Raw genomic sequence first — 26,914 nt, 5'->3', positions numbered from 1 at the left:
GGCATAAAATGCAATTATATTACAAATATATTCAAAGTGTGCTTGCAGAAAGGTGTGATAAGTATCCTCCATTTTAGTTCATTCAGAGAGTAAAAATGAAAGCCTTGCCCGATACGCAACTGTCAGATTTTTGCTTCAGTTGAATCATTTTTCTCAATGTCCATTTGTATGAATAAATCAAATATTGAAGGATAATACTGGGCTGAAAAAGCACCTACAGTCTTCTGTTACTGAGAGTGGAGTATACAACATGGCTAATAGTAACAGACTTGTGTTTTTAAGTTAGAGTATGCCAATCTTAAGATTTTTAAAGCAGACAATTCAGATCCTTTTTAGATCTGTAGAGGTTCATCCAGCACAATGCTAAGACTTTAAAAACCTCCCTGCTCTGTGAAGTCCTACAGACAAATAACTGTTGATGAACTTTTTAATTTGCACTTATTTATTTACATAGACCTACTATGGCAGCAGCCTATCACCCGCAAGTTTTTTTGCCACTCTTTTTTTTCCCCTCTCCTCATCCTTTGCCTCAGGCATCCCTCTGCTTCACAAATAAAGGGCTAGGGAAATTCTTGCTTGTACTTCAGAAAGCCTTTCAGAAAATAAATGCAAATGTTACGTATTTACAAGCCTCCAAAACCAAGAGAGGCAGTATACCAAAAATGATCGCTCACAGAGTCTACAGCTGAATAGCTAAGACCTTCAGCTCCTAACCTTTGCAAACCAGTTCTGAAAACAAAAAGACCAGAGACATTTGGTCCCAATCCACGTCCAGCTGAGCTGCTGGAGATGTCAGCACTGCAGTGGCAGCCACTGGACTGAGCAGACACTGATTTTTCTGTTGCTCTATCTCCCCCAGCCCTCCCCCCTTCCTCTTCCACTCCGCTGAAACCATTTCAGCATGCTTCTTCCCCTGCCATCATCTCTGTCCCAGCTACACCTTCTCTGCTGCCTTCAGGAGCAACCCTCTTCCCCTTCCCATGTGTATATACCACACCCTAACAGGGAGTACGTACTTCCCAGCTGAAGAACTGTTACAATAAATTATGTCTATCTACAAAGTATGATGGTTTTCTAATCCTCGGATCAATCTGAATCAATCCTCAGCTTATTATGGTGCATCTGTTTCTTCTGAACAACAAAAAGCTAAAAATAAGTTTTGTGAACATATATCCCTTGTAACTTGGGACTTTCGCTTTAGAAGACACATTTTAAAATCATATTTCAGACACATCACCTACTTTTCCGAGAATAAAAATGAAATATATGCAAAAACTAATTTAATGTGAATCATAAAATGTATCATTCCTCATATAAATTAATCTGAGACCTAGTCCTAAACTCTTATAACTCTTACCTTTATTACAAGATATTACCAATAGTATACAAAATACATTCTTCCCTCTTATTTTAACAAGCACTTTTACTAAGATGATGATAATGGTGGGTCCTTTATCTTTGTTATGCACTATTTGAACTCTTAAAACCAAAAATGCTATCAGCAGTGCAATCTCTGCTGCTAACAGCAGGCTACTCTCCACCACTAGGCATGAGAGTGATAGCTTCACCTCAGCTTGTCACAAGGGAAATACACAGAGTAAAGAAAGTAGCAAATATGCCTTCTCTATGAAAAGAAATATAGCTGCTGGATTTCTCAAATTGGTTATGTATTTCTTATGTTTCCTGTATTCTTCATGTTCATCCTAATTTGAGAGATTTTGTTTCCATGGGATTGTACAAAACGGATCATTCTCTCTAGCAAGACTAAGCTGCTCCTGCAACCAAGTTGAGTCAGCTTGCACAGGCTCTACAGGAGGCAGAGTGCTGGGAGAGCTGCAGCTTTTTTAGAGCTGGCGGAGTCCACTGGCTCCTTGCTCTTTATGAGTTACTAACTCAAATGACCCAAATGAGTAGTCACGCACTGAAGATGAAAGCTCTCTGATTAACCCTTATCAGGGCTGCCCTATCTTCAGAGGACTCTGAGTGTTAATGAGATTACTTATGTTTAAGATGCTGCTTATGATAAAGCATCAAGAGAGATTCACAGCAAGTCCTTCACTGAAAGCAACACTAGATGCCTGTTTGGAGGCCAATAACCATCTCACGTGAAACCTGTCTGAAAGATGAAATCTGCAGTTGGCAGATGATATTGCAAGTGAGAAAACAGCAATGTAGTCTAAGATTTTCCAGGAAACTTTCAATAAGACTTTTCCAGAAAACTTCTAAGAGGGCATCAGCATACCTGTAGAAGCAATAATATTTTTGCCCCTTTCCAAACCACAGTTCAGTTCCTATTCCTGTCACCTGCAACATGGAGGTGTCAGGAGTGGGACAGTGTATCATTTCATGGTGGCAGTTTTAGCATAAGAGCTATGTGCATTTTTTTGCAGGCATGAGGGAGAGCTGGACAAAATTATTTTACCAAAACATATACTGTAGACATTACAAAAACAGATATTACGCTTGTTCTAGGAGCTGGGATGCATCAAAAGAAGCATGGCCAGCTGGAGCTATCTTATTCTTTCTTCTTTTTCTCTTTATTAGCTCCTAATGGAATACCATTTTTTTTAAAGGGAATCTTTCCAGAAATCATAGTACTCTATGACAGTATTAGAGAATTAAGAAATATATATTATATATGCATATTCCAGCAATAATATTAAGCCACTGTAAAATAACCCACTTGGAAAAAAATTGTAAGCAAATCTCTACCTAAAAATATGGGTTTTCACAGAACTCAGTCTTGCTTATGTCAGTGCTGTTCATTTACTGAAAAGGCTGAAGTTCTTCTAAAGTGTTTGATTGTTCACCAACAAGAGACTTTTATTTGTACATATACTAAGGAAAAAAACAGACAGAAATTGTATACAGAACATAAAGAAGTAACAGAATGAAAAGAATACCAAAGATTACCAAATCTTACAGCAATTTGGTGAAAACACTAGATATTTCTTACATACAGTACAGTTTGTACAAAACTGTGCAGCATGATGAAACATTCATACTCTATGCTGGTCAAATGAGTATTACTGAACCAAGCTCAGTAAATTCTGCTTTTTCATATCTATCAAGACTCAGAAGAAACACCAGCAGCAGCAGCAAATAAGGTAAGACAAAGGGCTGTTCAGACCTCCTCCCATGGAAAAGGCAAAAACAATGAGAAAATATTTGTCAGTAATTGCTACATTGCCATCTTATTCCCACATGATGTGCTTGGAGACTGCTTCCACACTGCTAAGAAGAAGCCATTTGAAGTCCACGTTAGTTCGTTTCTGCTTCACTCGCTGGCTGCCCTAGATAAGATGGGCACGTGGGCTGTGCATAAGGTTCAAGTCTTCTAAGGCCGGACCACAGTGTAGGTCAGACTCAGTTGTGGAGGAGCAGAGGCTGGCTAACTGAGCCTCTCAGGTCTACAGAAGATGCCCTCATGCTTAATGGTACATAGTTACACCAAAGTATATATTCTTGACATAGTAATTGCCTACCTCTGCATTTGTAAGTAGACACTATACTATCATTAAAAAGAAAACCTCATCATATGAGCAGGTTTATTTGGGAATATTCTCCACTCTGAATATAGAACCTGGGGGCTATTCTTGAACTAATATTCAGAGGATATATTGTAATTTTATTAATGCAGCAAGCTGACAACTTAGAACCTGCACCAAGAATTCACATTTGATATTGTAGCCAATACAGTACAGCATGTATTCAGTCTTGTTGATGCTAGCAAAAAAATCACACTGCATACACGATTTGTGACTAGACTGTGCCTGGAGTAAGCTTTCATTTAAAAAAAAAAAAAAAGATATTTTTATAATAATTTTGTGAGCTTCATTACACCTTTTCAGTGCATCATTTTGTTGGTAAAGTTGTGACAACTTTGAACTTTAAAAAGATGTGATACTTGTAAAATCAATCAACAAAAATCATTCTGAAAAAGTCAACAATAACACGCACTAACTTTATTACTTAACACTCCTAACCCAGTTTCTGGTTGTGAGGTTTAATAGTTCCTTCTCAAACTAATAACTTTTGAGCCTGTAGACCACTTTCAACTACATTTCATAGACATCTCAAAAATACCCTGAATGTTTGAAAGCTTGGTAATAATGCAGAGTGAAAAAAATGTTAATGACAAACTAATGTTTATTAATGCTCCTACTGATGTGAAGGACTGACTGCAGCTGGAGGGTCAGTCAGCACAAACAGCCTGCTCATATGGCTAGCTGGCCATAGAGTATCTATGGCATTTTGTCGGTAGAAAGAAACATAGGATACAGTAGTAATGGGAAGCAGGGGACACGAGGGAACTAGATGCTTTTGCAGCTCTGAGAAGGGCTGGGGGTCTTGGACTACTGTGTGTTATGAAGGAAAACTAATCAGGTTTGCAGGGAATAAACTGTTATTACATTAGTCCCACTGCTCACAGTACAACCTTACAACTGCAACACCATACATTTGAATTTGTAATGCAACATATATTGTGTATCAAATTATTTTTTACATCTGGTAACTGCAAATAAGTGATTTTTTTTTCTTCAGATAATGTGATTTTGGTTAAGCTTTATGACACTGTAATGAAGATTTCCTTGAAAAGTCATATAAACCCTGATGTGCAGATATTTCACTTTTTACAACCTAGCTACAATACTCTTATAAGCTACGTTGCCAAATTTTTATGCAATGTTTGTTTTCATGGAAGGATTTTTTGTATGAATACATTTATATGACAGATGTTTTGTGCATGCCTACATTTTTTCTTTGTTTTCCTTTTAAAAACTTGTGTTATTTCTATGCAAATTCCCAGTACTTCAATAATTTTGTTAAAAGCTGACAAATATGCTCAATGCTGTATCTTCCAATAGGAATAACACTCAAATACAAACTGCCTTATCAGCAAATTCTGCAACACGTTGGGAGATGCTCCAAAATTTTTTGTTCCATTTTAAAGTTCATTAATTTGACACATTTAAAATATACATGCATTATAAAATTCTGCATTCCTAGCTTTCATTAAAATGACTATATTGCAGAGAAGAGGGTTCTGTCAATTCCTTGTATTTCCTTCAAGTTCATCATTAAAAAGACAACATACTCTTTTATTAGAGTTTGATTTTATTTGTTGAATCAAACACAAATAAATGCTTGGCCTAAAATGTACTGCCAGAGGAAGATCTGACCCAGGTTTCTTTTGATTTTTCTAAATGAAAAATGAGAAATTACTTCTAGCTGATGAAGTGGGAGTGGTTTTCTGCAATCCTAAGTATACATATGGATTTCATAATACTCAGATGACAACCCATCGGAACAGTGTGACTATTTCAGTAATGCAGGTAGGGACATTTTCATACTCCCTGGAGCAGAACAGCTGCACAGTATGCTACCAAAGTACTCTTGGCTTGACTTACATTCTTATTTTAAGAATGTACTACGGTCTTATATTTTTACCAGTTTTTAAAAAGGGTCAAGAGAAGATGAAGATGACAGAAACACAGCCACTTGATAGAGAATATACATTTTAATTAGAGGACCGATTAACTAGGATTATACACACAAATTCATTCATTGTGTAATTCAAATGGTTTCAGTAGTTAGTTACATGAAGAATGAGAAGAAATAGAAGAGAAGACTTTGCAAAGGAAAAACATATGAGAGGAAGTATGTTTAATGTAACAGCCTACTGAAAAACAGGATGACTCCCGTCCCTTGAAATTGCAAGTACACCCTTAATCTCCCTGCCCAAACAACAAATGAAATGGAGATGAAAGAAAGGCTGTCCTCCTCCAGGTCAATATTTTTCCTGGAATTTGAGGAATCACCAGGGGATGATTTGACTTCAAAATAAAGACATAAAATGTGACTCTTAAAATAAAGCTATGAATGAAACTTAAATGCTTGGAATCTGCCTCCCTCAAATGCATTTTGCATCTAACCTCTACCTACACCCTCCACTGAACGTGTGTACTACAGTGCTATATAGGTAAACCTGATACTCTGTATTGAGTCATAGAATCACAGAATATACCTAGTTGGAAGGGACCAACAAGGATCATCAAGTCCAACTCCTAGTTCCACACAGAACCACCCAAAAAAATCAAACCATGTGTCTCAGAGCATTGTCCAAAGGATTCTTTACTTCTGGCAGGCTTGGTGCCTCAGAAGCCTGGTCCAGTGCCTGACCACCCTCTCAGTGAAGAACCTTTTCCTAATATCCAATTTGATTGACTGCAGTAGCCTGGGTTCAAATTCACTGATAGCTCCAATTTCTGTTCCTTCCACAAACAGTAAGTTACTATGGACAGATTTCAGAAGTCTGAGTAAAAAACTCCACAAAGAACACTTGACAAGCAACATAAAAGGATAGGTTAGGTCATAAGTATATAAACCTGACAAATCCAATCTTTTAATTTGTGTGTCATTTAGGATTTCTTTTTGTCAGATATCTCTGAAGTTAGTCTGAATTTTACATGTTAACGAAATTTAAATGTTCATTGTTGATGCAGAATTAGAAGTATATATTCCGAGGAGATGGACACCTGTCTTTCAAAACTAAGGCTCCTATGCTATCCTGTAGATTTAGGCAGACAAAAATATGAAGCCAGTCTATAAATCACCAGGAGAAGTCACGAAAGACATGGCTGTACTTCAGCTGAGAATAATGACAAGAGGGACATGCAACATCTTCATAATAGTTTCATGTAGCATCTAGGATGCATCTAGGATGCATCTATACCACAAGCACAAAGGATATTGAATCACCAGGAAATTCAGGGAAATGCCATGATCATATGTCCTGAATGAGACTATTTGTCACTCCACTTCCAAAACCTAAGCCACTCTGCAGCAAATCATGAAGTCCCACGGAGAACAGAAAGAATAGAAACTGCCCATGCCATGTAGCTGACATTAATCAGGGAAAGAACTACAATACAGAACTATTTCCCTGAAACATACATGCATTTTAAAACTTACATTTAATAAAAAACAGCCTGAACATAGCCATTGGAGACAAAAAATTCAATGTGCTGGTGGAGATCTACATAGGCACCTAATTCTCTGTTTGGATGGTTAAGGTGGGCATGTTCGCTCATGTCCTTGGCTCAGATACTTACACTGTGCCTGGTTATGAATTCATTTCAAAATTCAAAATTCTCAGAAATAAATCCGACCACATAATTTGTGTCCTAGTCCAAGCTCCAGATGTGTCAAGTCTCATTGTCAAAGTGAGAAACTCTCATAATTGCCTTGTAACTGATTCTTTCCCATGCTATGACTGTATGTCAAACATCTAGAGGATGTTAAAGACAGAGGACATTAACCCTTCACCCAAAGCAGCCCTGAACAGTTCTCATGTACAGTAACGCTTTCTCTGTTGATCTGAGGTAGTACCACCCCTTAAGACATCATCGAGGCCACTAAATGCACCTTCAGTTTTATGACCCACTTCACATGGAAGACAAAAAAAATTAACTCACAAGTACATGCCATCCTTCATTAAAATATACCAGACATAATAAACACCACTGCTCAGCCTCATCATATTTTGTCTAACTGTCTTTCAAATTGGTGATAGAACTCCTTTAAGGGCTATCTAGAAGGAAAAGGATTCAGTAGGCTTCCTTTGCTGTTATAAGAACTAAGTATCAGTATTTCCATAACCATGAAAACTACTTTTTTTAAATTTTTTATATTTCCATGCCACAAAGTGTATAAACCTTTTGTGGTTTGAACAACTATAAACAATGTTCTGTAAGAGAAAAAAACACACTAAGAGATTCTCAGGACTTCATGTAGAAAGAAAAAAAAAAAGGTAGAAAGGAAAAGGAAAGGAAAAACAGTAACAAAAAAAAAAAACCCTCAGGGATACTAGCCCATGTGGAGATTTACTGATTCTCACTTTATTTCAAATAATTAGTTGTTCATTTTATTATTGTTAGTGATTTCAAGGGCATAGGAAAAGAGTTCATTCTACCTTAAGGGAACATCTTCCACATCAGTGTACTGTTTCCTGTAATCTGGTGGAGACATCCTCAATTTTCTATTCAAAGATTTCACTGTGCACATTTATTACTTTTCCAAGTCCAAACTTATTATGATTGTAGACTTATTCTACAATCTGAAGGCCTAAACCTGGCTACGAGATGGCAAAGACTAATGTAATACTGAAATAAATCCCATCACCTCCCCATATGCATTCAGTCTCATAAAAGAAACTGAAATATTACTCCACAGCACAATTTAATGACAAATTTCTGTAACCACTGTGCTGTCTGGCTGAGCAGACAACTAATCTCCGTGAGAAAAAATTAAGTCTCTCTGATGACTCATTTGAGAACATCACAACTCTTCCCCTCATATGGTTTATGTGTTATCCCACCATGGCTTTTATAAAGATGCTAAAAAAAATAAATAGAATGTTTGAGCTGGTAAAGACTATTCAGTTAATGTATGTCATGTAGTACCAATACAAGACCGATCCCCACAGTACACTTGCTAGGTCTCTGTATAAGGTAGCCTTGAACTGAACAACTGCTGGAGTTTTCAGTTCTAAGAAACAATTCCACAGCTTAGTACACAGAACTGCTATTTTTTACCCCTCCTAAAAGTTTCTCTACCCATACTTTTGTCTCTGCAGGCTACTTTATATGTTCCCTCTTCCTCTACATCGAATTAGTCATGCATTGTCACTGGCTTCATCCCTGGCTCCCCCATTAGCCACCATTTTGGACAGTTCAAGAAATGCTTTATGTAATTCTACACAGACAAGGCTACCTGTGTTTGGTTGTTCTTGTTTGATTTTCCTGTGTGTATTGTGATGTATTTTATCTACACATTCAAAGCAGCTATCAACAGTTACATTTTAGCTCCATCAGGGATTTTTATGCTATCTTTCAATCCTTTCAGGTACTCTTCTTTAAATTCAATTTAAGTCTAGATTCTAGTAGCCAAGCTTCCACTGAAGGTATCTAAATTAAAAAAAAAAAAAAAAAAAAACTGGAGGAGGGGACACACACACAACAGGGCACTACGATTCACAAACACCTGAGCAGATCTTCCTGAGATACTCAGAAGTGCCTTGGTTTATGAAGTAAAGTCACTAAACTCAAGCAGTATCTGAGAGCAGTGTATCAGCACATAAATTATGCCTAAGTCCCCAGGGGACTCCTAACCTGCTACCAACATTCAAACTATGCCTAAGTCACCTGGACAGCTCCGGATTCGGCAGAAAAACATAACCAGGGAAGATAAGATCTTCCCTCAGGGTTTACACATATTCAATTAAGAAACAGCACCAGTACGATCAGTACTTGATGCTTCCTTCTCCACCAGAGAAGTCCCCTTCTTACTAGGCCACAAAGTTACTTTTTTATTATTTTCTCTGCCTGGACTCATCGGTCTTGAAAAAAGGACTGCAAACAGGCTTCATCCGGGTTATGCTCCTGTCTGGCAGGTATGTGGGATTTACAGAGAAATGTGGCAACCTCCTCTAGATACGCTGTGGAGATATTCTGTGAAATGTCCTTATCATGCTTCCTTGGTCTCTGGTGATCAGATAAAGATCTCAAACAGTAAAGGAAATACCATACTGGGCCTACATGCTTCCCTCCCTAAGTGCATTACCTCTTTAAATTTGGCCTGTATCAAGAATTAGGGTTTTAATTATTATTTGAATTTGACCTCTAAGAGTTACAATTCACTTCAGCCCTGCAGATCTCAGCCAACTTCTTTTTAGCTAGTCACAGAGACTAAATAATTTTCACAGACAACAGTGTTTCTCCCCCTCAACCCTTCCCTCTATTTTTATGACCCACTGTTCCTTTGCTAGCTGTTTGATGCTATATTATCACATGTCCAGCTAGGTCTCAGGAATGTTCCGAGAAGAATGTCCCTACAGTAACATGTTGCTCCCTTTCCAGTTACCAAAATTATTTCTTTAAGGGAATATCTCTTAGTCTTATGTGAAATCCATATTTATTTGCTGTACCTGAAGATGTCCGATGTCTATCAGTAGAAATAAATATTTCTTCAGAAATCACCCTGTCATTACATTATACACAGCTGGACAGCATTCCAATTTTGAATTGTGATATGTACGCTTATATATACTTTGATAAAAAAGGGGACCATTATTAGAGATAGACAGGCTAACGCTAAAATCCTTACTGTAGAACAGTACAGCATTCTTTACAGTACAGGACATAGGCTTTCAAGTATTTTTTTCCATCAAATAGGGTATGCCAGTGTACTTCATATGAGGGATGTATTTCAAGTGCTTCGTTTGCACCTCAGAGGCAACTGCAGAATTCTTTGTTAAGTGCAAATGGGGAAGAATAACAACATTAGCTGAAGAAACTATTTGGATATCCTGCAGCAGTTGTTGGTATTATTCAAGATTATTCTGGAGTTGATATGGCTGAAAACTAACCTGGCAAAAACTAATTCCTTTTTGGGTATACCAGACATTTCCACAAGCACTTACTGCTTGCCCTAAAGAAAGGTCAGGCATGCTCAGCCAAAGTGGGGTGGGAGGATATTACTGGGGCAGACTGGATTTAGATTGATTTAGGCTATCATGAAGCAGCATTGTCAGTTGAAAGGCAAAGGTCCTATTTCCCTATATATTGCTGTTTGATTTTACTGACACACCCTCACTGCCTGGTTTGATTTGGATCAAACAACAGCCAGTCTCGCTCACTTCCAACCTCTGGTCTCAGCCATGTAATGAGAATCTAATGAAAGCATGAATAACCTAAACCTTGGACTATTGCTAGCTGAATTGTCTTCCTGTATACCCTAGCCTGCTCATATGCATGAGAACAGAAGGAATAGATGAGAACAAAGTCTTACAGGCAGGAGTTAACTAGATTGAAAAACAGACAAGGCTATCCTTTAGGTCTGCCCCCAAGGAAAAGAAACTTGTGTGCAGACATAATGCTACTAAGTATTGGAGCTCTATTCCAGATGCTTAATGAAAATAGAGCAGGGGAATATAGAAAAACAGAAATGTCTGTTATGTGCCTGCCTTCCACAGATTTTCAATAACACTTAGGGGCTTAACATCTTTTATGCTTTTGAAACCATTCTTAATAAAATAAAATTAGACCTTTCACAAATCTCTCACCTCCTGGGCCACCTCGACCTAGATCAATACACTCCTGTTAACTGTTATTATGTGCTGTTCACAGGTCCTCCATCAGTTTCTTGTTGAAACGGCAGTTTTCAACGTGACAGGACTTTCTGAATTAATTTTCAAGTATGATTTTAGGAAATAACGTCTCAAACAAATTATTGAAAACCCTGTGCTATCACATCTATTTAATTTTCTTTATTGACTGCTTGTTTTGTTCTGTCCAAAAATTCTAGCTTGTTTTGTGTGATTTAACAGAATTTTTTGGGGGTATTCTTAAAAAAGAAATGTTCCAAAATGGATATGAATTTTCAACAGCTTCATCTTCTAACACTTGCACTATGAACATTCTCACTATGCAAAATGGGTGTGTAATATTTTTGGCATCATTTTAAATTCTTCATGTTGATGTGACATACCAGTTTCCAAGCTTCATAGTATTCCATTACATTCCCATAAAAAAAAATAAAAAAAAATGACTTAAACTGTACACTCAAGTTCTGTGTTGAGTGTGTTACAGCTTTCTTCCCCATTTGCATCTTTTATGCTTTTGAAACTATTCTTAATAAAATAAAATTGGACCTTTCACAAACCTCTCACCTCCTGGGCCACCTCGACCTAGATCAATACACTCCTGTTAACTGCTATTACGTGCTGTTCACAGGTCCTCTGTCTTCCACCATCACCGGTCCTTCCACCTTCCTCCATTTCTTCCACACGTACAATGTATAATGTAGACCCTTTCACTTCAGCTACAAGGCATATAACATCTATTGAATCACATCTTAGTGTATTGTGCTACTTAAAATCAATCAAGAAATTGCAATATTCAGGTTTGTTTCCTCAGTCTCTCTTTGCAACCATTTATTAAATGAAAATTGTTTTTATTATATTCATACAAGAAATCAGAACTTTCAGACAAATGTCAGTCTATTGTGAAGACTAAACCATTGTAGGATTGGGCAACACTGTGTGAAATTGTCTGGTTTGGCAGATGAGGAATGAGATGTAGTTGCTTGATGCAGGCAGGTAGTGACCCAGCTTGTCCTGAATGGCCTACAGCTGCCACCCCAAAATGGCAATGGTCTCCTATAGGTTCTATGATGTCATTTATGCCCACCCCACACAAGATGCCTTTAATACCCTAAAGTGTTTGAATAGATAGAATATGAGTGATGGGCACAAAGCTGCACCAGGGAAGGTTCAGACTAGACATTAAGGAAAATTTCTTTACTGTAATGTGGTCGAACACTGGAACAGGATTCTAAGTGATATCCCATGCCTGTCAGTGTTCAAGAGGCATTTGGATAATGCTCTCATTAATATGCTTTAACATTTGGTTAGGCTTGAAGTGGTCAGGTAGTTAGACTAGATGATCTTTAAAGGATCCTTCCAACTGAACTATTCTATTCTATTCTAGTAAAATCTAGTATCAGCATCTTCACATCCATTCTCTGATGAGCCTATATTCTCCCGTGCAGACCTGAATCATCCATTATAGTTCTCAATTTTCTATGCCCTGGCCTTCCATTTTTAAAACTCAGGTTCTTTCTTTGGTTTTGAGGTCACTGAGAATCTTATCCCCATATAATTTTATTTATATATCCCCACATATTTTTACTGATGCATTACAAAATTAAGGGATTTGAAAAGAATTTCAAATTAAAGTTTTTTGTTGTTGTTTTTTGTTGTTGTTGTTTAATCAGGACCCAAGTAGCAATTTAGGCATTCTTTGAAATGCAGCTTTTAAAGCTTTGCATATACTTGAACACGTTAGATGTCCATGATGTAGTGGATGAGTTTAGACTATGACACAATAGTCAATGATTACCCCAAGTTACAATGTGGTTTTACATACATTTCAGAATTCTGTTTTCAGAGTATAGAATGAATAATTAAAAAAATAAAAATAAAATATGCAAGGTGGGGTTTTGTTTGTTTGTTTTTACTGAAAATGAAGTTTATTCCACAAACACACGAATCTTCCTATTATTGCCTGGGGTAGAACTTGTTTTTTACTTACTCAAACCTTTCTGGTTCAGACCTTAAAAGGATCAGTGTAGCTCATTTTAAAGAGAAATAGCTAGTTTTAAATATCGAATAACCCATATCACACGTATAAAAAATATAATTCCTCAGCATTAATCAGTAAGCCAGCTTTAGCTTTAAATCTGTCCCTACACTAGCATAGAAAGACAGGACTGAGGGCTACAATGTACAAGAAGCTACCTCCCAGTATGAATATGTGTTAAAATAGCAATCCTGGGAGAAAAGATATCTCTACAAATCTTATTTATCTGAAAATTGACTTTACTTATTTGCAAAGGAATTGCAATATTTTTAAAATAGCCCAAGTAGAAATAGGTATTCATATTTTTTGTAACTCTGTATATATGTGGGACTATTATAATTCCCTATTAAAACATGAAAATATGTGTTCTGAAAAAAAGAACTAAACCTGTGTTTCCCTATCTTCTTGTATGGAATTGTTTAAGATGTTGAGAAATTACAATTTCAACTCAGACATTTCACTCCAAGTTATTCCTGGAGTAAATTGTGGTCTATCTTCAGGCAAGTGTGAATCACCGAACATTGGTAGAACTAGGATTCAGCATTCAGGACAGAGGAAGGAACCTAATCTCTCCAAGGAGGTGGTTCTTCAAGTTTCTGTCAGCTCTTTTCATCAGACGTCTACAAAAATTGTCAAACCTTTGCTAGCATTTTGGTTTTAGGACTTGAAGATCTGCAGTTTGTCACAGAGAAGTGTATTTTTACAAGGATGATGGGGATGGAGGGGATGGAATGGTGTGTGTGTGTCACTGTACTGATACCACAATGGACTGCACGTTTTTGAACAGACTATTAATTGAAGCTGTACTAATATGCAAGAGAACTTGTGTATTGGGAAGCAATAGCATGATCTAACTGTATTTAGGTTCCTTAGCTTCGTGAGAACATTATTTCTATTTAGATCCATCAATGCATGATGGACTTAAGACATGCAGTCATGAAGATCTTCCTTCCACTTTATTTGTAAGCTTGCCTTTAGCTGTTTACTCTTGTTTAATACAAGATCTAAAACCATGACTTAAACTCTCTGAGACTTAAGACAGACAACTCACATGCTAACTTGCTTAGAATTTAACAGAAAGGAATCTAGCTCCAGTAGTGGAATGATGACCTATTTATAAACAATGATACCTTTTGTAAGCAATTAGAGCAATGGAAACTCTGTTCAAAACATAAAAATTTCTTAAAAGCCATGGAAATAAATAACAAGTTGTATCTAGGTCCTGGGGTACACTACAGAGTGTATGCTGAAGCACACGGCTACGACATTTCAAGAATTGGTATTTTGTCATAATGAATGCTAGTACAACCAGGAAGAATACTAAATCAATCAAAAAATATTAAAAGGCTCAGTGAAAGCACTGGACTGTGATTAGGGTTTATCTTGTATATATGCAGTTACATCAGAATGAGAAGTTAATTATGAGTAACCTAATTTTGGTAGTTCACATTTACAGTTACACATCTAAATATCACGTTTTTTAAAATCTTAACAGTATCTGCTGAGAAGGTGTTCATATTCTAAACTTTCTCAACATGGTATGTGATTTTACAAGGTAAAACATATAAAAGGTAGCTCAGTCTAGCTGCCAATTATGTGGTAGTGGTCTCAGAAAGCTTTATTCAAATAGCAATTTCAGAAACACCTTGCCAAGACATGAATTAGTTTTAGAGGCCTTTGTGATGCATAATGCTTGATGAAGAAATGGTCTTAGAGCTCACGAAGCTCTGAATGGTTGACAGCAGGTGTTAAGAATAGAGAGAGTTCTTAGTGACATTAAGGATAGTGACTTTTCTTAACCCACGATTCTAGAAATCCAGCAAGAAATTTAGAGTGAAAATGGCTGATGATCTGCAAGAGGATCAGCCTGAAGAAACAATGTATTTCACCACATACGTGTATTTTACAGAGCTCTTTCTGCTGCTCCTAAGATCTCTCACGAGGCTGGGCAGGCATGCCACCATGAAGAGGACCACACAGAAAAAGAGAAGACAAAGACATTGCGACTCACTATGGTGCACGTATATGGACTTTGAAACTAGGATGTATGCACCCCTGGTCCCATAGCTTAAATATAGTCCAAGATCCCCAGCAGTCTTGGCCATGAATAATAGAAAATTCAGGACCATCACTTCCTCCTACTTGTTTCTGAAAACTATTCTTTGGACTGAGATGAAGGGATACAACTGCCTCCTGAAAAATGTCCTCTCTAATTTTGGTCTCTGTGTAGTGTTCCTTTTACAGTTAGGAGAGAGGGAACTTGGTAGATGACCTGCTGACAAGTAGGTCTAATGCATCTGTTTCGTAAGTTGACCACTTCTGACGAATGGGAAGAGGGAAACTTAATTTGGTATGGCATGCAGGCTTGCATCATTCCACTGCTCTAATCTTGTGCTGTCTGAAAGCTTATTTTGGTGGATATTGTGTGCTGGAATGACACACAACTAGAACTGGTGAGATGTCAAAAAACTTCCCAAAACAGCTTAACCAAATACAATCAGCTAACCTGCAGAACTATGAAATGCACATTTAGAAACACTCAAGAGCTGGAATGTAGGTGAAGCTAAGTACAGGAATGCGAAGGTTATGTGAATATCTAACAACAACATGAGAACCACCAATAAGGACATTTATAAATAACAGTATCTGTATTTTTCAGTTACTCTGAATTTCTAAACCTCTTAAAATGTTAACTCAGGTCTCCCAGATTCACTAAGGTAAGAAGCTAGGGATCTTTAATCTTATTGTTACTGCTGGGGAAACTGAGGCAGAGAGGTTCAGTGACTTACCCAAGGCCACAGAGGGAGTCACTCTCAGAGCCGGGATTAGAGCTCAGGAGTTTCTGACTCCCAGTCCCAAGCTCAGACCACTAGACCATGGCCTCAGGACATTTCCAGCTGGTCTTCAGTCTAAAAAAAAGTAAATTCTCAAGTATGTTACAAGTATGTAACATATTATATATTTTTTTTACTTTGAATGTAATGGTATGAATGAGAACACATTGCTTGTAAGTCAATGATGAAAAGCAAACCAGTACATATTAACCAACCTACCTTTATCATACCTATGTGTATGATAAAGCTCTGCAGAAAAATCTTGATTCAAGTTGCAGCCAATAAAAGCAGCTATTGTATTTCTCAGGGTAAAGAACAAATTGCCTTTCCAACCCAGCCAGCATGTCATTTATATTAATGGCATGGAATGCTAAGTTGCTCTGTGTGTAAGTAAACTCTATTAAGAAAGTCACGTCCCTTGGTGAAGCTAGATCCTTAGTAAATTTTACTAGCTAAGCACTGAGCTCCATGTCAGAGTAATTACACCTTTTATCCACTGTGAGCTCTCTCTTAGCTTCTTCACTCTTTAATTTCCCACTTCAGCTAATTTAGCAGTAAAATCACAAAGGTTTTAAAAGGTTAGCTACTGAGGAACTGGCGCATGAGTGTTCTGTTAAGCTCCATGCATTGAAATCACATCATGTAGAAGAAGGAATTAATTAAGTAACAATTAGGTAGTGATGGATCATTGACAACATATATACACTTTGGTGCTAAAATTAATCTCCCCTGTAAAGCCAATATATTGTGTATCTTCTCATTTATGTACTGGCACTTTTTTTTTTTTTCTTGAAATATAAAATGGATACGCTTCTCAGCGATCTCTGAAAAAAATATCACGTCTCTTCTGGCACTATTGAATCTACATACTATCTTAACATATATAACTTCATATTTTTTTAAAAAAAAGAATTTAAAGTGTAATGAGAGTAGCAAAAGAAGAACTTTGTAAGGCAGGTGATTTTAAAGTGACTGTAAGGACATTTGTTATATGGAAGTACTTAGTATGTTGAAAGTGCTAACAATTGTGTAGTATTATCTTGCTGTCTTCATTTACAAGTTCCCATATTGTTTCCTTGTATTGACAGTCAGCTGCTTAATATATAGACTGGCAGTTAGCCCAGTCAATGCTTGATTCTAAAAGCCTCTTAGCAGATGAAAAATCCTTGGTTCATTCACACCTTGTAGAAAGGATGACAGGGCAGAAGTGACATCCAGATCCATTTAGAGTATACTTTTGAGCCTGATTCTCCTTTGCCTTGCACCTTGTGTAGTCATTTATAGCTGTGCGAAGTGAGCACAAAAATGATATAAAACACTCCTACCCATGTGAGGGGAGAATTCTGATTTGGTTGCATTATTTCCAGAGGTGATTACGAAAAGTGCCATGTAGTGAAAAAATCTGGCTTTGCATAAAGATAGTCTAAAGAATTTTGACACAAAGCATAAAGTAGCAGTTCACAGAAATTGTATTTGTGCTTTGAAGCAAAAGATATTTTCACATGCTATTTGTTTGTTATTTTCATAGGGAAAAATAATGTTAAACTCACCTACAGAGAATGAATCCTGTTTCATCCTTGTTTTTGTAGAATCATATTTAACTAGAAGTCCTATAATATATTCTCACATAAGAAGGAAATCATGCCCTGGGTAGAATCCCCACTAGTTCTAAATTTTCATGTGCTACTTCTAAACCCAATTCTTCAAAAGTTACACACAACCGTCTGGAATCTAAGCAAAAGTTGGTATTATCACAACAGCTGGTCTCAGTCCATCAGAGTTCAATACTGTTCTGGCCACAGTACAGGTAGTAAATGATTGTCTTCAGCATTTACCAGTGATCTCTCTGCTAAATGATCTATCACCCCTATAACAATCCAAGACCTAGTGTCAAGCATCTTCACAATACCAGCTAATATAAGCAGGAAAGGCCTGCAAATATTAGATTAACAAATGTGAGTTAACAAAATTGGTAGTTAGCAAATGAAGTACCTAATGTGGCTATCACTGCAGATATGGTTAATAATTATTTCCACTTAATAATATATTTAATGTATAATAATTCACTTAATATGTTAGGACATTCATTTCCCCATACTTCCTGGTGACCATTTTCCTGGTCTTTCCCAGCATACTTCTGATCCTTTCTGCTATACTTAGATGCCACAATTGGCCTGACAACTCAGGTGTGGATTATGACTAATACCGTATTATGACTTGGGGTTTCTTATTGTTGTTTGCCTTTTTTTTTTTTTTTCCTTCCCGTTCTGGATTCAGAGCTTCTTTAAACATTCTGAGTTGCTAGTCTGGCTTGACTGAAAAGTACTGTGTGTTTGTTGTGTGTCTGCATGTGTGATACCAACTGTTGAAGGCTGCTTGATGTTAGATGAGGGCTTATGCTCAGAGCTGTTCTATAGTTGGCTCTTTGGCAGAATCACTCCTCACCAATGACAACTCCGTGCTTCGTGTGGGGGAAGTCTGCTTAATAATATTATACTTGTCACGGCCATAATTTAACTGAGATGGGGCATGATTATAATTTCTCGTGTTAATCAAAATCATGAGTCATTCCATTCATGTCCATAGCATTAAATAGCTATACAGACAAGTAAGAGTTCAGAATCAGGCTTCTGGTGTTAAATCTAAAAGGATATCTGAAACCCTTTATTAAAAATAGAAAATGAAGGATACATCTTCTGCTTACTTTGAATTACTCAGCCATGCCATAGCATAAAACACCAAATAAAGAACTATAATGACAGCTGATATGTCATGGTACATGGGTTATCTGTTTACCACAAGTCCAGAAAACACTTCTGCATTAACAAGACTTAAGATAATACTATCAATATGACAAAGTTACTATGTTAGGTCTCCTTGACTTGGAAGCCAATATTAGAGTTTAAACCATTTATTCCTTTCCTGGCCTTTTTTTTTTATTATTATTATTTTATTTTTTTTAATACCACACTTAGATAACTAGAATTTGAAAGACATAAAGGCAAACAATATTTAAGTAAGACCTCAGAAATAGAGTTAGTTTTGCAGCCCTGTCCATAATGAAAATTACATCTGGCAAGTACAAGAGCATCAAAATAGTGATCATAATTCATAGAGTTTGGTTTGCATATATCTTAGAAAGTCTTACCAAATATTCAGTCTTTTTATAAAAGAGAAAAAAATATAATTTTCTAAAATATAGATATTCTGAAGCTATAAAAGGTTTTGTACTGCTGTCTGTCTCTTCCTCAGACAGAGGAATTGTGCAGGGGATGATGGGCCTTAATTTAGTCCTCACTAATAAGTACTTTTAAGACAAAATATTCTTGCAATTGCCCTTATTTAAATTACACTCAAGCTCCCTGTAAATCTAAAAAAAGATTATAGGGGAAAAATCATTTCAAGAGGTCTAGCAAGCTATCAGAGTCTTGCTCTATTATACTTCTCAAGATTTTTTTCCATTTCTGAAGTTAGAAAATTATTGGCATTTGAGTATATTTTCTAGAAATGTTTGACATATTACAGGTCCTAGAAACTATCACTGTCACACTCAGATTCACTACAAGTACATGTGCCAAGACACCAAATCAAAGATTTGAGGGTTCTATCAATAAACTAGGATCAAAATGAAGCTAAAAAGAAGAAATCTTCTACTAGGTTTTCTATAGGTCTCACTGATTGTCTTGTTGAAAACTAAAGATCTATCTGTGCAACTTGCTTTTCCAGTATGGTAGGAATAGCAATAACATTTCCTCCCCATTTCCTAGTGAAAGCTTTCTTTTTGCCCTGCTAGACCACGTGTTCAGTTTTATATTTTACACTTCCTCAGCATAAGAAAATTCTCATACAGCGAAGGAGTTAGACACTCTCTTCAGTATGAATATATGTGTTAAATCACTGGTCCCTTTTAAGAAAACCTTGATATAATTTCCACTCTTGTGGGCATTACACATTTTTCCTTTCTTTGTGGTAACATTGCTATGCATTTCAATAAGCACACTTGGACTCATAGATTAATTATAAGGCACCGGACCTTACATATCTGTACTGAAAAACAACTAGAAATCTCACTCTTTGTTTTTCAGTAAACCACAGTAGAAAAGAAACTGAGGAAATATAGAAAAGAGAAGTGACTTACCGTGGTTGTCTTTATCCGACCTCCTGGTTGTGTACAGGTCCAGCCTGATTTATTGATTAGCAAATCACAGCCTTCTCCTTCTAAACATGGAAGCATTTCACACCACTGTTTTGTTTTGATAATTCGTGCTGAACAGAAAAAATAACAAAAAAAAAGAGGTTTGCAGGAGAGTTCACATTTCACTTATCTCTAAGCAGTTTCTCATTAGATTTGTCTATTTTCATAACCTGATAATGCTGCCACAGGTTATGATGTAAACAGCCTTAGGCAATTTACAACATTATTTGCACCTGCTGTGCCAACTAATTTCTTTATAAAAATGAAACTTAAAAAACAACAACAACAAACGAAAGATAGCCCTGTTGTACATAAATATAACACAAAAGTTGTCTAACTTTTTAATTCCATGCTTCTTACAGTCATTGAAATATTGTTTGGAATGCTAACCACTGGAGCCTTACTATTCTAAGTAATCATTATATAAGGTAGCCTAAAAATGACCCATGACAGGTATCCATTGTGTTATACTCTGTATAAACCTGATACTCCTTATTCTGAAGAGCTTACAGTAAGAATAGACGAGAGAGAGTGGAGAGAGAAAAGCAATAATAAACAGGTAAAGAGGTCAACATAACGGCAGCAGCTGTGATACTCGCAGTGGTAGGCAGAGTTAGGGGCGGGAACTAGGAACATAAGCAGGACATGACAGCAGGCCTTATGGTGGCCTGCAGCTCCCTCACGAGGGGAGTGGAGGGACAGATGCTGAGCTCTGCTCTCTGAGGACAGCGACAGGACCGGAGGGACAGTTGCTGAGCTCTGCTCTCTGAGGACAGCGACAGGACCCGAGGGAACGGCATGGAGCTGGGTCAGGAGAGGATGAGGCTAGGTGTTAGGGAAAGGTTCTGCACCCAGAGGGTAGTCGGGCACTGGGACAGGCTGCCCAGGGCAGTGGGCACAGCACTGAGCCTGCTGGAGCTCAAGAAGCATTTGGACAATGCCCTTAGACATAGGGTCTGATTTTTGACTTTTGGGTGGTCCTGTGTGGAGCCAGGAGTTGGACTCAATGATCCTTGTAGGTTACTTCCAACTCAGGAAATCCATTCTCTGATTCTATGCTCAGGGAAGTAAAGGTGAGGAAATCATGGGTAAGGAGACAATAAGCAGAGGGAAAAGAATTGAACAACTTATTACCCTATTACTACAGGGGAAAGGAGGTCTAGTCAGAAAGGTGAAGGTCCCTAACTATCTGAAAGATGCTGGGTTGTGTGCTTTTGGGTTGTGTGCTTTGTGTGCTCTTAACGCTTAGTGTCTCAACTAAGCTGGCTTTGCAAAATATCCTCAAGGTCACATAGCAAGTAGTTGTGGAACAAGAGAGCTCTGACTGCATTAAAGTGGACGTGGAACAGCTGTAGGGAGAACTTTTTTTTTTCAAGCCAGGTAGAACAGTGGGTTTAATTCCTGTAAACTTATGTCTGGGTTATAATACTACAACGTCTGAGTTCAGCTCTGTAGTATCTGGGTTCATTCTTGTAGAATATTAAGTAATATGACTAATATCAAACATTTTGTTATTCTTTCACTCTCTCCCTAGAGGCAAAATTGTATGGTGGAGTGTTAGTCTGGGATACATTTTATAAAATGCATATACAGTCATGGAATCTCTTGCACTGTGCCATATGTTCATGGTAAATTAGGTAAGGCTCCCAAAACAATCTATCTTTTGCTCAGACTGTAAGGTTTGTAATCCACAGAAAATGGCTTTCATTTCCTTCAGAGATCATCTTGACAACATCAGACTAGGCTATGAGAAAGCTTTGCCACCTGAATTTGTACACATAAGTGTGTTTCAGGATTCAATGAGAGAATAAATTCCACATATAAGGACACAGATCATGTCCTTTTCTATGTTCACATGTGACACTATTCTCAGAGTCATGCAATAAATCTTCAAAAATCATGAGCCAAACAAAAAGAGAGCTACAGGGGAAAGAAGTGTACATGAAGCTTCTGGTGTTTCAAATTAATGTCAGGTTCAAGGAGCTTAAAAGCAGGCACTTATACCCAGTGGCAGTGGCAGCTCTTTGTGCTCACCTGAACATGTGATTCAGCCTCCTTGCACTCCTGACTTCCTCTGTTTGGAATTACTTAAGAATACAATTCCCAATGCCGCTAGATCATAGCAAGAAATAGAACTGTAATTTAAAGTCTTCTAATAAAATCCTTTCCAATATTTTGACATGAAACAGCTTGTGTTCTCAGTCCCGGTACAATTGTTGGTAAGCTCTAGCAATATAACGAACACTGATTTCTTTCAGTGGAAGCTCGATCTGAAATTCATGTTAAGATTTTCATTATAAAAACTACTTTAACTCCCAAACATCTACATAGGAATTTGCTCTGTTCATTAGGTGTTATATATTACCAGAGGAATGATTCCCAAACAATTTTCGTAACCACAAATTTTTTTGAAGCAGATCCACTAAGTTTTTATAAAACATAATAAAAAAAAAAATCAGATTGTACTTGGGGTGCATAGGTACTGCTCTGTTGAGAACTGGATTGTATCAGTTTTCAAGGCTAACATCTCCTATGTAACAGATAATAGCATCATTCTTCCTTGGTGCATCCTTCCTGAGTATGCATTCAGTTTCAGACTTGACAGAAAAACCTCAGTAAAATGTTAACAACAAACCTCACCCATTTGCATTTATATATTTTGCAATTCACATATTGAAATGGCTATTTCTATCAAAGTCTCAACAATATGAAGGCTCAGTAAAAGACTGAATAGTCAGTTAAACTCAAAAAATATATATTAGATTGCCTCTGCTATCTCAGGTGGGAGGTTTTCCTGGAAACATAATTTGAACTAATCTTCAAAAATATATTTCTTTTCCTCTGTGGATTACTCTTAGCGCTTGCTTGCTTGCTATCTTAGAATGCAGCTATCTGGAATATCATGAATACATGGAGCCATTGCTCTGGGTATTGGCTATATCCACACAAATTTAAAACACACCCAAAGAATTTTACGGAACATAAAATCTAAAACATTTATATCTTATCTTAAGACTAGCTTATGCATCTAAATAAAAATAAAAATGCCTTTTTTTTTTTTTTAAGAAAAAAACTAATCAGCTCACATGGGTCTAAAGTGCTCTAGCTCCAGGGCTGCCCCCAGTGCTGCAGCCCTGGTGCTGTGACCCACACCACTGGCACTGTCTGCTCCCCAGGATCTCTCCTCCCTTACAAATTTTCATGTCCCTCCTATACTGCTCATTTCAAGATGACACATTTTTTTCTCTCTCATCGCCCCCCGCCCCCCCCCCAACCCCCAAGTCTCTGCAATTCCCTGGGTACAGTTTAATCCAGCAGGTGCCTTCCTCCTTAACATGGTTAGTTTTATGTAAAAAACTTCCAGACAATTTCATATAGCACACGTGGATTCATATTCGTGTCTTAACAGGCCTTGTTTTCTGGGCCATTTGCCAAAAGCAGGCCAGGTGGGCCACTTGAAGTTTATACAGACATATTGTTCTGTTAAGCACGTGCAGCCACATCAGAGGCCATATCCATATCTGTGGGATTATGTCTATTTTTGCATTTTTACTTTTCAGTTTGCCCACTATAGCAGAGTATCACAGTGAAGCTAAATACATAATACAGGGAGCAAAGTATACAACCATTTTATCAGCACAGTATCAAGAATTTCTATCAGTAATTTGAAATGAGTTACACTACTCAAAGCAAAGGAATACAATGTATTTCCTGAGGCAGTATAGTTGCATTTTTACTGTGTATATTCACCAGGGGTGAAATTCAGCCTTCTGCAGACAGACAGCAAAAAGCCTATCACACTCTTCAAACCCACTCCAAGCTCTATTATAAAGAATTAAGTGGCACTTAAATGATACATAGGCTTTGTGCAAGCTTTCTGCAAAGAACTGAATTTCATCTTAAGAATCTGATCTGACACTGCTTTGCATCTCCTAAGAAGGGCTGTGCCCTTTCACTTAAGCTGAAGTAAATAGGAACTGATGGTGCTCAGCACATGGTAGAATTGGTTTCCTGGGTAATGCCATTTGAACTGGAGAACAAATGGGGCCTATCCAAGGGCTTTTCATACAAACAGGTCTGAGATGTGCCAGGCAGGCAGAGGTGATACCAACATGATGCGAAGCTACCCACTAAAATGTTCTTAAACATTCTGTTAAATAAAACATTTACAATGGGTTTCCAATGGAGTTGTTAAAAAAAAAAAAAAAAGTCTCCATCCATAATCAGTATAGTCCAATTTAAGAATATTTAACTGAGAAGTGTTTCAGAACACCATGGATGATTTTCTGCTAAATATTGCAATTAGACATGTTTTGTCTCTAAGCTTCTCACCTAGTTTAACATCATATGTATACTTTTGTATGGAAAAACAGCTTTATTTTCTATAGATTCTTTTCACACATTCATTCCACATTCACATAGTTATCGATGGCTGCATCTCCACTCAATCTCACAATGGAAAATCATTAAGTTTTGTTATAGCAAAAAGTGAGATAAATTTGAATAGTAGCAATAAATGCAAAAACTTACAGCCATGTAAAATATGTTAGATTAACAATGTCAGATTGTAAAAGATTTAAAAAAAAAATGTTGGAGAATGAACTTGGAAATAATAATAAAAATAAAAAAAAGTGTATTTTTTTTTCATTGAATAAAAATATTGGTTAAAACAGCATTTGGATACTGATAATATGATTTCGGGATATACCATGGTCCTAGGCATGAAAAGTGGTGTGTGAATTGAATATTTACAAATCATAATGAAAATCATGGTAGAAGAACCTAAAGAAAGTCAGTCAGTTCCAGGTGCCTGAGGTAGCAAATGGAAGATTCTGTGTAACAGAGAGCAGGGAAGATTTCTCCCAAGTCCAAGTGGAATACAGAGTTTTTAAATGTGCTTCTTAAATGACGGCTTAGATTGCCTGTAATTCTTAAAAAATGATATTCTCCTTCACAGTATTTTTTTTTCAATGATGACTTCTTGTACTTAATGCAAGATGTAAAGTATGCATTGGAGAAAATATTTCCTTTTCAATTTTTATACCTTATTTCATTGTTGTTTTCCTTGAACTTTGAAGAAAGCTTATCACGATAGCTGATTCACAAAGTTCAGGAATGCCATTGGGGATTCATTAGTTTAGATGTAGCTTCATATTTATCCTAGTCATCCCTTTCCCCTTCTAAACAGGATCTATATCTATTATTATTGATCACCTCCAGTTGATCCCAAATGGTTCCATCATCTCACACCTCCTCCTACCTCCATATTCTCTTTACCTCATGTTTTTCCTATTTCTTCTTCCATTTTATTCAGCTGTAATCTGCCTCCTTTACTATTTTAACTTTTCCTCCAACCATTTCTATTCTCTGCCTGATTCAGTACATACAGAATATCTATCTACCAAAAAACTTTGCAGAACTTCTTTTGTTTAGCTAGTTTTACCTAGGACTGGTAAATTATGTTAATTATCCCTATTTTGTACAGAAGTTAATTGACTTGCCCAAGATCACACAAAAAATTTGTTGCAGTGCTAAAAGCAAAACATAGTGGTTGTTTGTCCAGAGACCCTTCTCTGTCCCATTTAATACATATATATGAGAAATTAACCAGAAAATAATTTTATGAAAGTAATAGGCTTTTAAAAATATTTATCAGTTGGATTGCAGCAGCAGAAAAGAGTTCAGCAGAAACACAAACTGAATCGGAGTCCTTTAACAAGACATTGCAATCATGAACTGTCTTTAGTGCAGCGATTTGACTGTATTAGTGTATAAGTCCCAAACATTAATTTATGTTACTATACAACAGGGAAACATCACAAAGCTTGGATACTTTTTACAGCAGTCATTCTACTCCACTTAAAACACTGGAAGCAGTGTTAATTCACAGAGTTAGCTCATCTCAATAATTTATAGGACATCTAGGCCAAAGACTATTCAGTTCTAAGAACAGCAATATGGCAATATCTAGACACCCATTTTGTCATTTTGCTCTTGCTGTCAAGACTGGGGGGGAGCTTGAGAAATACATGGAAAAAAATGTTCTCCTGCAGGCTACCAAGAGGCTGCAAATTGACAACAGGTAACGAGATGAAGAGTAGAAAACTGAGTGACAGGGCAGAGGCTCTTCGTGCAGCTCACCCCAATCATAGCTGCAGTAAGGGAGAAATCTTATTGCATCCCCATGGTTGAGAAGAAACCTTCAATATTTACATGTTCCATACAGAAGGATGAAAGATTTGGTTTAACGGAAACAGCGCAGATTACACCACGAGCAATGTATTTTGGGGAGGAGCAGGAGATGATCTCTGAATTTTGCACTCATCTGTGTCATCCCAAACTAGCACTGCCTAAGAGACACTCCTGCTAGTTACAGGCATAATCCCTAGGAATTCAGCTGTGGCATAAGAGGTGGATGATGCTGTGTGAATACCTAGCAACCTCCATAAACCACAGCAGCACAGGTTTAATTTCAAAACTACTGCATTCAGCAAGGCATCCTGGCATCTGTTTAATTTTATGAAGGTACCTAATGTTTTGCTGAATCTTCATAAAATTCTTTCAAATAAATACATACTGATAACTTAAGAATAAGAAATTTCAAAGATATTGCACAAACCAGAAATGGCTATTAATACATATTAAATGCCCAGAACACTAGACAGAGGATAAAAACAAAACAA

At 37.1% G+C, this 26,914-nt stretch overlaps 1 protein-coding gene across 2 annotated transcripts in view; it reads right to left on the bottom strand.

The window, feature by feature from the left end:
• TAFA5 (TAFA chemokine like family member 5) overlaps positions 1-26,914 on the bottom strand; it is a 428,308-nt gene that overhangs the window by 62,311 nt on the left and 339,083 nt on the right. For both annotated transcript variants that reach the window (XM_035567230.2, XM_050712593.1), the window contains exon 3: positions 20,175-20,302. In XM_035567230.2, coding sequence (XP_035423123.1) covers positions 20,175-20,302 — 128 coding nt within the window. The remainder of the gene's footprint in view (positions 1-20,174; positions 20,303-26,914) is intronic.

The sequence above is a fragment of the Cygnus atratus genome, chromosome 1, assembly GCF_013377495.2.
Source record: "Cygnus atratus isolate AKBS03 ecotype Queensland, Australia chromosome 1, CAtr_DNAZoo_HiC_assembly, whole genome shotgun sequence".
Taxonomy (NCBI): domain Eukaryota; kingdom Metazoa; phylum Chordata; class Aves; order Anseriformes; family Anatidae; genus Cygnus; species Cygnus atratus.
This window is presented reverse-complemented; position numbering and strand designations above follow the sequence as displayed.